This window comes from Pelophylax lessonae (assembly GCF_965119305.1).
Source record: "Pelophylax lessonae genome assembly, chromosome: 3".
In the NCBI taxonomy this organism is placed as follows: Eukaryota; Metazoa; Chordata; class Amphibia; order Anura; family Ranidae; genus Pelophylax; species Pelophylax lessonae.
Genome location: NC_138770.1, coordinates 352068266 through 352081883, shown reverse-complemented (window position 1 = coordinate 352081883; position 13618 = coordinate 352068266). Strand labels below are relative to the sequence as shown.

Genomic DNA, 13618 nt, shown 5'->3' with positions numbered 1-13618 from the left:
AACAAACGCCGTGTAATGGTTATAAAAGCCATCACTAATGTATTTAAGTTTGAGTGATGACATGAAAGTGAGGCCTACATGCAGCTTGAGACAATTAAATTTGAGGACCACTACTCTAGATCAGTGGGTCATCAGCATTTCGGACCTCTAAACTCACAATTTTTAATCCTGCAGACCACTAACATGAATTTTTCATGTCTTACATATACAATGCTCCGGCTCTCTGCCCCCCCCCTCCTCTACCTGGATCACACTGCTGCTGCTCTGCTTTGCTGCCCCCCTCCCTCTGGATCACACTGCTGCCTTATACACATAAAGCTCTGGCTCCCTGTCCTCCTCCCTCTGGATCACACTGCTGCTATATAAATACAATACTCCAGCTCACTGCCCCCCTTCACCCTGGATCACACTGCTACTCTATACACACAATGCTCCGCCTGACTGCCCCCTCACCCTGGATCACATTGCTGCTCTATACACACAATGCTCCGCCTTGCTGCCCCCTTCACCCAGGATCACACTGCTACTCTATACACACAATGCTCCGCCTCGCTGCCCCCTTCACCCTGGATCACACTGCTACTATAAACACACAATGCTCCGCCTCGCTGCCCCCTTCACCCTGGATCACAATGCTACTCTATACACACAATGCTACTCCTCACTGCCCCTGTTCCATTGGATCACACTGCTGCCTTATACACACAATTCTCCAGCTCTCTGCTTTACATAGACTCATCACTGTATCTCACTACCTTATCCAGCCATGAGCTCGAGCTCTGTGCTTCCACCCACAATCTGTATTCAGCGCTGCCATTGGAAGTCCCCTCCTTCTTCACCTCCCGCTCTCTGTGCTGCGTTCACAAGAGCCAGAACTACAGAGGAGGCATTGTGTATCAATGTATACTGACAGTATTGACTGTCAACATGCATTGAGGACACCACCAGAAACATTGGGCGGTATACATTTGCCACAATCTTGACTTGGGGTAGAACCCCTGGGGACCACCAAACCTTTCTCGTTGACCATCATTGGTCCACTGACCACTGGCTGGTGACCGTTGCTCTAAAATACACAAACCACTGATCATCTCAAAGCTGTGAAAATTCCTTATGTAGGGGAGAAGGTGAAGATTACCAGCGAAGGCTTCAAAACCCATTGCTTTAAAGGAGATTTCCCCTTGCTGTTATTGGTTTATTTAAAAACGCTGTGTACGCCCAACCTGCACCAGGCGTGCATAGCACAGTTACAGTAGCACCAACTGCATGTTATGAATTGGCAGTAGCCCCCACTGTGTGCATATACACTTCTTTTTTTTTTTTTTTTGCTAACCTACTGCAACATACAGGTCTCAACTTGTCTGCAAATATTGCTGAGGCCACTAACAGGAGGTCTAGGCTACACACGAAACAGAGCAAATGAGCAGTCCCTTACAGGTCTTGCAAAGAGTTTGCTTCAGTGTTACCTAAAAGATACAGTAAGGGGAACAAACTCATCTATTCAAGTATGGTACAGATTCCAATTAAGCTTTTTTAGAGTTGCTTGGAAGATTGGAAGTAAAAAGATATAAAGTGAAAGAGCAATTATCCATTGGGCCATCTTTATTATTAAATATTTGCTTTTCTTCCATGGACACACCAAATAAAATTAGCAATATCAGTTACTCAGATTTTTATTTCACTGACAGCATCCGAAAAGCGTTGGGTCTAAAAAGGATTTAAAATCAGTCACCATGGGCTTCTCATGAACCACATATTGCTTTAAACAAGTTGTAAAGTTAATTTACATGAATACTTCATTGCTTGGGAAAGGTGACTGTTGGTAAAGTACTTTATCTACTCCATCCCTTACTTCTCTTCTAGATTCTTAGTTTTGGGTTACACAATAAGATTACTTATTCAAATCGGATTTCCAGAAAATGCATAGAAGTGGTTCTGGTAGAATAAACAGATGGTGATACTGATTTTGTAGATTGCAAGATAAGCCTTCACATATCCACAAAGGGGTGTACAGCTTCGAGGGTAAAATTATTTTTGTGCCCAGGAGGGGGCAGCAACCCACACAAATCAATGACAAGCTGACAAATGCTCTGTCTGTACACATGCAACCACATCCAAGCATGTGGTAAAGAATTTAGGAGTGTCCCAGTTTGAGTTCAGGATGTGAGGTTACATGCGTACAACCACACTGTCTGTCAGCCGGTCAATGATTTGGGACTCTACTCAAATACACGTGACTCCGAAGCGCAGTAATACGCTGTGAATAAATTAGGTCTTGGGGTACATTCACACAGGCACTGTGGCCCATATAGTGTGAATCAGTAGTTTGTTTATGGGAGTTTGTTTATGCGGCTGCAGCCACCAAAAGAGTTGGGACAGTGTGTAAAATCTACATAAAAACAGAATGCAACAATTTTCAAATATCATAAACCTATATTTTATTCACAATAGAAAATAGAAAACATCTCAAATGTTTAAACTGAACAAATGTACAATTTTAGGAAAAAAATAAGGTATTTTAAAAATTTATGGCAGCAACATGTTTTAAAAAAGTTGGGACAGGGCAACAAAAAGCTGGCAAATTGTATGTAGATTTTACACAATAGTCAAAAGTATATCTAAATTCCAACTATACAGCAAACCAAATAAAAAAAGGGGGAAAAAATGGTACATGAGTTCCAATCATTTTTGTATATCTTATTAGCAGCCCCTGCACTCTCCTCTACCTTCAGATTATGTCCATAGGGAAAAATTTTAAACATATACACTAATCAGCCATAACATTATGTCCACTGACTGGGAAAGTAAATAACATTGATTATTTCATTAAAATGGCATCTGAAAGTGGATGGGATATATTAGGTAGCAAGTAAACATGGTTTCTCTGAAGTTGTGTTGAAAGCAGAAAGACTGGGCAAGTGTAAGCATTTGAGCAACTCTGACAAGGGTCAAATTGTAATGTATAGACTGCTGGGTAAGAGCATCTCCAAAACTGAAAATCTTGCAGGATGTTCCTGGTCTGCAGTAGTCAGGACCTATCAAAAGTGGTCCAAGGAACCAAAACCAGCGACAGGGTCAGGGGCGGCCAAGGTTTACTGAAGCATAGTGGGAGCAAAGGCTGGCCTGTGCAGTCCGATCCACTAGAAAAGCTATTGTAGCTTAAATTGCTTAAAAAGTTAATGTTGGTTTCGATAAAAACATGGCAGAGCACACAGTGCATCCCAATTTGTTGTATATGGGCTGTGTAGCCACAGACCCCTCAGGGTCCCCATGCGGACCCATGTCCACAGCCAAAATCACCTACTATCGGCACATTGTAGCATCAAAACTGGACTACAGAAGCAATGGAAGAAGGAGGCCTGGCCTGGTCTGATGAATTTCACAATGGTTTGAGTAACACAATGAGCTTGAGGTGTTGCCTAATCTTCATTAGCAATTTAGTGTAAATGGGCCTTTACAGGGTGCTTTCCTCCTCCTTTTTTTAATGGGAAAGATCCCCCCTGTCCTTGGAGTTTCCTTCTAAACAGTGGGACCTTTGTGCTATTGTGGTTTACATGGTCGGTAAACAAAACTTCACATAATACTTTGGATCCAATTCTCTAGTACCCGATTTCCTTAAAAGGACACCATATATGCACGCACTTGCTTGTTCCAGTAACTAAAGTAAGAAAACTAGGAATGGAAAAAAACATATAAAGTTGAAATAAAGTTCTCCATGTTTTAGCTTTTTAAAAATGTTGCAAGTACTAAAAAATACCTACCGATCTCCCAAAAATCTAGTATGGTTCCTAATTTCCAATTTAGCTCACAACACAATGTCTCTGATGCACTGAAATCCCAAGCAGTATTCCCAGCCTTGCCCAATTCTCCCATGTTGGACACTAGAACAACTCTCCCTCTGTCCATCTCCAAAACATAAGAGAGAGGTGTTCTGTAGTCCAAGAGGCTTACTCCGGCAAGGCTGACACCCCTTCTTGGGATTTCAGTGCATCAGAGTTGTTGACTCAAAAATGAAGTTAGGAGATCAATAGATTTCTGTTAGGATCAGTAGGTATTTTTCTGTATTTGTAGAGTTTTTAAAAGAATAAAACGTGGGGAAATGTTAATGTATTGCAAACATGCAATCAAAGTAAGTGTGTGTTTGTCTCAATCAAAAAGGGAACAATGTCAAGGCCCATATAACAGAACTGGCAAATTCCTAAAAAAGAAAAGAAAAAAAAAAGAAGAAGAAGATGCCAAGAGAGATTTTCCTTACCTTAAACTTGTTCCCCACACTGATGAAGCTGAGTTTCCCAGTCTTCTGCTTGGAGTCCTTATTATTATTGGCCGATTCAAACAAATCACGTACAAATTTATCTTTGGACTCACAGATGAGGCACTCTAGTGACATATGCAGAGCATCATTATTCTTTTCCACAAATTGTGTCTAGTAAGAAATGAATATAGATTTAGTAAATGGATGAAATACAATGAATATATGATAAACAGGACACTTATGGCAATATTTTGTGTAAATGTAACCATACTGTTATGTATAAACGTCTTGACATGTCTTACAAAAACTACATAGACTTTGAATACTTTACCTAGACAAAATACTTGCCAATTCTTTTTTCCAGTGTCACATTATTTATTCCATTTGAAAAAACTCTAAGGGTTAAAGTTTCCTGTTTAAGTGTGGGCATGTTATTGAAATATTTGCTCATTTGCATGGAAAGAAAGAAAATGGAGGTGGAGTTCTCAAGCAAGATATGGACAGAATCAGATGTATATCCAAAAATGAGGCGGGTCTTCTGCTGCAAATTGTTCCAAAATTTTTTGCGTGCTTTTGGGTCTCTACTCTTGCAATTCTAGAAAGCCAACTGCAAAGGTTTCATAATGGTACTTGTAACAGTTGTTAAAGCTGAACTCCACACAGGTATAAAAGGCACCAATTGAGCACTGTATTTAATTAATAATAAATACATTTTTTGGTTTTAAATGCAAGCAGTGTAAAGTCCTAAATTTGACCTGGTATGAACGTTTGCAGTCCCTGTAGAGCAAAGCTCAGACTGGGGGAGGGAGAAGCAGCAGAAGGAGAAAATCAGGTGTACTGTAGTGCTCATGTGCTAACATGGGACATACTAAGAAGGAGGAGAGAGAGTGGAGGAAATGTGATCATTTATAAAAAAAGGAAAAAAAAAAAAAGATTTTTTTTTATATATCTATACAAAAGTGTTTTTCCTGTTATCTCTAGTTTAAATGGAATGGGTTGTTTTACAAGGTGATCATTTACAATCACTTTAAGCTTTAAAATGAATGCACACCCATGAAATGATCAGGGATATTTTACACTTTCCATGCTACTTCTGAGCAGTAGAGAGTGGATGTATTCATCAAACATCTCTTGTCTCTTAAAATGTATCTGTTCTGTTTTGCACTGCCTAGCTGTAAAAACAAGCTCTTTGATGCAAAATGCTGTAGCCGAATGGCACCATGACAGATAAGATAAAAGTATTGATGAAAACTTTTGGCTGGACATTCTGAAATGTATAAAGGATTAATACATTTCAATATTTTTGATTTTTCAATTGTCACACAGAAACAAAAGCTTGAGAAAAAACAATGACGACAGCACTGTGAGTAAAGAAGTACTAAGCTGTGTTTTATTATTGGAATCATAAACCTAAAGAGGACATAGTTCTATAACGTGTAACCTAAACGACTTTTTGCTGAATGTTCTGAACATAAAACGCCTTTGGTGTTGTAGAATATATCTGAGCACAAAAAAGTGACAATGTAAAAAATGCATTAACCCATGACAATTCAACAGATCTCAGCCAAAGCATTTAGAACAATGAAAGCTAAATGGTGGTTGACTGATTTGGGTTACATATTGCACATGCATCTTTCACTTTATATATGGTTTGTGGTACTGTCCTATCAGTTTTTCTCAATCAACTAAAGACCTAGAGCAGGGATCCTCAAACTATGGCCCTCCAGCTGTTGCAGAACTACACATCCCATGAGGCATTGTGAAACTCGCATGATGGGAATTGTAGTTTCTGAACAACTGGAGGGCCATAATTTGAAGACCCCTGTGGGCGCCCATCATAAAGATTCATCACTCTGTTCTATGTTCTGTTTTTATTTTCGATGTTGTTATTCAAGTTTCAATTCTGTTACGTACATTGTTGATAAGTAAGTTAATAATCCATTAATGGTCCCCAGACCAATAAAGTTCTATCTCTCAAGATGATAAAACAAGTGATAGAAACTAATAACTCTGGCAGTCATTATTTAAATATTCTACTGTTAAAGATGTATAATTCTCACATTGTACTTACATTGTACTTTCAATGCTCGCATTGTAATCTTTAATTCTTGTTCCTGTTTATATGAATAACTTCAATAAACGTTTATAATAAAAAAAAAAAAAAAGAATAATTTGAAGACCCCTGACCTAGAGCTTCTAAAGACCGCTTATTAGGGTATTGGAGTGGCCCAATTAAATTTTTAGGTGTGGATCAGGTCATTTAGGGTTAGCGTAGGTGGGCAAAGCCAGCACTTCTATAGTCAGGAATCAGGTAAGTTGCATGAATAACAGCAGTGAATCCTAGTAGTAGAGCAGTTGGGTGGATGGATCAATGCACAAATTTCAAGAAATGTGGACTATGGCTAGTTATACGTGGTAGAGTTTCTTCCAGGTGTTCCAAAAATCTTCCATCATTAATTAAAAAAAATACAAAATAACGGTTAAGGGGTTAGTAAGGTTCTGAAACCAAACTTTGCTTTTTGGTGTAGGGGGTGTGTGTCTATGACTCTTGTAAAGACATTAGGCCAAGTTTTTTGTGAGGGTAAATAATGAGAACAGTAAAGCACAGCAGAATAAACTGGAGCTACATAAATACATAAGTAAAAAGCATAAACATGAAATTTGATTTTGCCATAGACGCAGAAATCTACAGAAGTCTACATAAAAATGTGACTGTGGCTGTTTTATATGTAAAATTTTCCTCTTGATGTAAAACACCAAACTGCACTTTAGAGATCCAGAAATATAGTCCTTAGGTCTAAAATGTGTAGTTAACTCATTGTTACAGAATATTGGTAAAACATGAAAGCATCATTAAGGTAGGAGGAAGCACAGATGAACAAATTGAGATACAATTATGTTCTGTGTTGTCATTTTCTCCGCAGAGTGTAAGTCCTTCAACCATGACAATATGTCTTCTGACAGCTGTACGTGCTCCTCTGCAGGACACAATGTTTCTGTCTGGATTCACTCCGGTCTGAGACGTGACATGCATGCTGTCTAACCTCCAACAACATGTACCACTGTACAACAGGGCTCAAACCTTGAAATAACGCTTTATTTATAACAGTGAGCTTCATAAACTGCTTATAAAACCACTGTTTTCTCATGAGACAGAGTAGCAGTATAATAGGCCACTATTCCTAAAAGATGAAACTGAACTTATTAGAAAGGGCGTTAGAAATGAAAGGAGGAAAGCTCAGTAACAAAGCTAAACATTTTTATTGTTTTAGCACAGAATCCCAATGGTAGCCATACACGCTTCAATAAATAATTGCATTTTTTTCTGATCAGTCTCTTCCGATAGGAATATTCAATCTATAGTCAACATCCCAATCGACTGATATGCCACACATACTTTGATCAATAGGTAAAATGCAATCGTAAATTATTCGGGTGAACTGCAGTTTCCACTATGCAGTCTCAAACTGATTGATCAAAAGATGATTGTATTCATAAAAAAAAGTATCTCAATGTTATAGATCAATATGATATACTGATAGTATTTCACCCTTGTCAATCGACTCAGTTAGATTGAATCTTTTTAAAATGGAGTTTAAATCCATCATAAAAAGAAGTTATGGCTGCTTGACTGTTTGCAGATTTGATTATTCTGATCAAATCACACATCGGACAGATAAAATAAAAATATCCAAGCATGCATGGCCACCATTGAATGGAAAAACATACATAAAGTACTGTGCAAAAGTTTTAGGCAAGTGTGAGAAATTGCTGTAAATTAGGAATGCTTTCAGAAAACGTGTTAACAATAATAAAAAAAAAAAAGATTGAAAATGAAAGAAGAGAAATCCAAATCAAATCAATATTAGGTGTGACCACCCATTGTCCTAAAATCAGCACCATATCTTCAATCTTTAACCACTTCAGCTCCGGAAACCTTTAACCCCCTTAATGACCAGGCCATTTTTTGCAATACGGCACTGCGTTGCTTTAACTGACAATTGCGCAGTCGTGCAATGTTGTACCGAAAGAAAATTGATGTCCTTTTTCCCACAAATTTAGCTTTTTTTGTGGTATTTGATGACCTCTGCAGTTTTTATTTTTTGTGCTATAAACAAAAAAAAAGACCAACAATTGTGGAATTTTTTTTTTTTACTTTCTGCTTTATCAGTTTAGGCCAATTTGTATTCTGCTAAATATTTTTGGTAAAACAAAATGCCAAAAAGCAAACATTTATTGATTTGTGCAAAATGTATAGCATTTACAAACTATGGGATAGATTTATGGACTTTTTTATTTTTTATTTATTAGTAATGGCGACGATCAGCGATTTTTAGTGGGACTGCGACATTGCAGGGGACAAATCTGACACTAAGTGACACTTTTTGGGGACCAGTAACACCAATACAGTGATCAGTGCTAAAAATATGCACTGTATAAATGACACTGGCAGGGAAGGGGTTAACATCAGGGGCGATCAAGAGGTTAAGTGTGCTCCTAAGGAGGGTTTTATAACTGTGGGGGGAAAGGACTGACTGCAGGAAGAGAGAAAACTGTATTCCTGATTAGTAGGAACACAAGATCTCTCTCTTTCTGTCTGACAGAACGTCAGTCAGCCTTTCTGTCATTCTCCTAAACGATCGCGCGGTGACCCGCTGCTGTGATTGGCCCGCGCCCCCTACAGTCCATCTACAAAATCATGTACAGGTACGTGATTTTGCACTTAAAGGCCGCCCTGCTGCAGTAAATGTACATGGGGCAGTCCTCAAATGGTTAACTCGGAACTCGGCAGGCAGCTTGTTTCTAACATTTTGGAAAACTAACCACAGATCTTCTGTTGATGTAGACTGCCTAAAATCCTTCTGTCTCTTCATGTAATCCCAGACAGACTATATGATGTTAAGATCAGGTCTCCGTGAGGGCCAAACCATTGCTTGCAGGACTCCTTGTTCTTTAACACTAAAATTATAGTTCTTAATGACAGTGGCTGCATGCTTGGGGTCGTTGTCTTGTTGCAGAATAAATTTAGGCCCAATCACACACCTCCCTGATGATATGGCATGATGGATAAATATCTGCCTGTAGTTCTCAACATTGCAGACACCATTGATCCTGAACAACTCACCAACTCCTTTAGCAGAAATGCAGCCCCACACTTGCAATGGGCCTCCACCATGCTTTACTGTTGCTTGCAGACATTCATTATTGTACTGCTCTCCAGCCTTTTGTGAACATTATTGAGTCTGTCTGCGATTACATGAAGAGACCGAAGGATTTGAGGCAGCCTACATCCACAGATGTCAGAAGTCAACGCTGTGAGAGCCCTGACGTAATGCGTATAGGGGGCGGAGCCTGCATGCCGATCATCGCATCTCTTCCTTCTTCCTGTAACACACAAGCCTGCTTATGCACGCACTGCTGAGTGCTACTGAATGTAAGGGCAGCCAGTTTTTTGAATAAATACCTTGCCTATCGATACAGAGAGCACTAGATTTTCCTTTATTTTATTTCCATGTTTGATGTGGCTTGAGATCGAAATAAAGGAATTGTGGATCATTTTCCCTGTGGAGCGGTATCTCCTTCTTAACCCCCCAGTGAGGGTGCAATGCTGGTTTAGACCCTGGGTGACTCTTGGGTCTATTTATAAGTTGAGAGACCACGATTGAAGGTGAAGGGATCACACATATGCACGGAGGTGTCTACTTATATCCACCATCTATGGGATTGATGTGAAGGACTTTTGTTTTCTGATCACAGGATTTTGTTCATTGGCATAGCACTATTGTGTTGATTGATATATATATATATATATTTTGATTATACACCTGCTATATGAAGGACTTTGCTTTCGTTTTGCATGGGTGATGATTTATATAATTTTTGCACAGATTACACTACTGTTTTGACTAATTCATTGCTACAGTATATATATTTCACTGTATTGGTGCAAGTTTATTGATCTGGCGCTACACTGTTTTTTTGTCAATACATCCACAGAAGATCTGTTCCTAGTTCTCCAAATGTTTGGAACAACCTACCTGTCAAGTTTCTTCAAAAACAGTGTGAAAGTGTACCTAGAAAAACTGATGATTTGGAGGCAAAGGGTGGTCACACCAATTATTGATTTGCTATGAATTTCTCTTCTGTTCATTTACTTTCCAATTTGTTAATTAATAAAAATAAACTATTAACACTTCTATTTTCTGAAGGCATTCCTAATTTACAGCAATTTTTCACACCTGCCTAAGACTTTTGCACAGTACTGTATGTTTCATGTTACTATAGATGCTACAGATTGTTTAGATTATGAATATTCAGTTGCAGACTAGCTACTAGATTACCATGCTAAATTGTTTTCAATGGCATGGACAAACGGCTGTTTTTGGATGTGCCTTACAAAATGTGGTATGTTATATATCATTTCATGAAGACCTTGAATGTTAAGCCTGTGAATATCAGAGTACATTTCGTATTGTTTGTCATTTCAAAGACTGACAGGAATGTAAATGAAATCCTTGGTTTGTTGATGAAAACCCTCCAAGCCATATGTTTTTGAAGTGACAGACACACAATAGTAGCCATCAAGTATTAGGCATAAATAAAGCTTACAGTTTCATAGCACACGGCTCCTGCAAAATGTCGGATGATAAAACCCTCATCGTCTCGCACATTTCGGTGAACAGTGAGCTTGGATTTTCTGGGGATCTGCAATACAAGTAAAAGAAATTGCCATGCACTTGCTTATTCCATCATGCACAAACCCTTTTTTCATTACTATACACTCAAGATTTGTATGTGACAAGGTCTCAATGCTTCAAGTTTTTGTAGTACAAAAAAACAAGTAAACTGGAAAGCAGCATAATCTTTATTTTTTTTCACTGACAAAACAACAGAATAATGCTTCCCATTAATCAGGCTAGAGACGGGTCCTTAAAGTACCTTTATGGTCAGTGGATAGACAGAGTGCAGAGTACGGTGTCATTTCTCTCTTCTTATATGCCTGAAGAATGCACCTTCTAAAAGGATTTCATTAGTAACAGAGCAGCATCCTATGCTGGATGCTGCAGTCATACAATCACACTTTATCAAGGATAAAGTCATGTCATTTATTTGGCAGCTCAGTATGCTGGCTTTTCAAGCTTGAGAAAAACAATACACTTACATTTCTAGAAAAGCCTCATGGCAGGTGTAATAAAAATGATATATAAAGCATCTTATTGTAAATGTGGGAAATTAAATATACAGTTAAAGTGTAATCTTACCTTTACAGAAAAAAAATGTAAAGGGGAACATTTGCAGTTAGGTCCTATTGACCTAAATGGGCAAGTTGGACAGGAAGTGCCTCCAGTTAAAGTTGGCGCAGCATAATGCATTGCAGCCACGGCATGTGAACATTCCCCTCTGGCTGTATGGTAGGCTTTAGGTGGGCAATAAAAGCAGGACTCAAAAGCCTGTGTTTACCACCCATCCCTGTGTGAAAATGAGCAACCATTTGAAAGCAAAAGCTTTGTTTGTATGCATGTAAAAATATGACATAATAATACATGTAAAATTATTCTGATACTTTATTCCCCGAGGCTGTAATAGCCCTCTTGCTATTATTGTAACTAAACAGATTTGTTGATTTCTGTTTCTTGTTAGACCTGTATATGTTATAATACATTGATCACAATTCCTTGTATTATTTCAATACTCTGGACGCTCCAATGATTGATTACTCTTTAGATTGGTTAAATGTAAAGGACACAGGGAACTGGCATTTACCTGCATCAAGCAGAAATTCGATACTGCGTTTGTTATATACTGAAAGATCTTGGTTGTGTAACAATATCTGCTTTTTCTTGCATATAAAGGTGCATCCTATTTTTTAATTACTTTTAAACTAACCCAATAAAAAACGTATGCTTTAAAAAAAAAACGACTTAGAAAAAAATGTATATACAGTGAGTATAGAAAAGAATCACACGCCTTTAAAATAATCACAGTATGTTGCTTTGCAACCTGAAATAAGGACAGACACAGTTTTTGTTTAATCCAGAAGTATTTTCCCCAAGTGAAAGATAGAAAACCAACGTGTCCGAAAAAAAATAAAAATTCAAAAACAGAATCACCGAGTTGGAAAAAAGAAACACCCCCCTTCTAAAAATGACTTGTAAACTCAATCAAGTGTAGCTAATCACCTTCTCAATGGCACACAAAGCTATTTGATTTTCAAATGTGATCAGCTGTGGTCAGAGCTTTCCTGGAGCATTTCAGTCCCCTATAGTGCAACTTAAGCAAGCAAAACAAACAACTATGGGTGGTAAGGCACTCTCAAAATATCTCTGGGATAAAGTTGTTGACAGAATATATGGAAGGTGGAGGCTCCTTAAGAACCATTTAAATGAACTAGGCTGCAAGTTTAAGGGAAGGACCTCCAAGGTGATATTCTCTAAAATATTGCCTGTGCCATGCACAACACAGGAATGACAGGGGGAGATTAGAGAGCTGAATGTATGGCTGAAGACCTGGTTTAAGAAGGAGGGATTTGGGCTTTTAGAGCACTGGGCTCACTTTTCATTGGGATGCAACCTATATGCTAAAAATGGAAGGGGTCTGTTGTACTGGGGCGAGAGGTTTATGGGAAGGCTGGAGGAGTATTTAAACTAGGAGTGAGGGTGATTCAGATGATAATGGGTCAGACAGGTCAGACAGGGGTCAGCCGCTATTTGTGGGTGGAATGGGGAAAGATGGGGGGGAGAGCTATGGCAGAGGATAAGAAGGTTCCAACGTTACAAACAACCATTGGAAATGGTACTATTTGTACAAAAATAAAACATATGCAAAAAAGGTGTGCAAAATGTGACAATGAATTAAAAGTGTTTGTTCACCAATGCCAGTCTGCCAAGCAAAATAGGGGAGTTGGAATCTCTGGTGCACGAGGAGAACTAGGATTTTATTGGTATTGCTGAATCTTGCCATTCTTCACATGACTGGGCTATTAATATTCCTGGCTTTGCTCTCTTTCGGAAAAACAGGGTAAAAAACGGAGGGGTGGTGGTGTCTCTCTATGTGAGAAGTGATCTCAAAATGAGTGTGAAAGAGGACCTAGTTGATGGAGAGTGTGATGAGTCTGAAGCAGTATGGGTGGAAGTGTACATGGGTGTGCATAATACAAAGAGTATCATTGGAGTTTTTTATAGACCTAGTATTATTGAGGAGACAATAATACTGGGAACAAAAATGGGAATTTGTCAAAAAGACTGAATGCGAACGCATGGCAAATTATATTCCCATGGGCAATACGTTTAAAACGCTAAAAATAAAACCTATGTGGCTCTTGGCCAAAGTTAAAAAAGCTTTAAAAATTAAGAAAAGCGCTTT

At 38.6% G+C, this 13618-nt stretch overlaps 1 protein-coding gene across 5 annotated transcripts in view; it reads right to left on the bottom strand.

Moving 5' to 3' along the window:
- Window positions 1-13618, bottom strand: part of MYO6 (myosin VI) — a 394715-nt gene that overhangs the window by 105698 nt on the left and 275399 nt on the right. For all 5 annotated transcript variants that reach the window (XM_082249660.1, XM_082249662.1, XM_082249661.1 and 2 more), the window contains exons 17-18: window positions 10865-10960; window positions 4256-4426 (exon numbers count right to left, since the gene is read on the bottom strand). In XM_082249660.1, the coding sequence (XP_082105786.1) occupies window positions 4256-4426; window positions 10865-10960 (267 nt within the window). The remainder of the gene's footprint in view (window positions 1-4255; window positions 4427-10864; window positions 10961-13618) is intronic.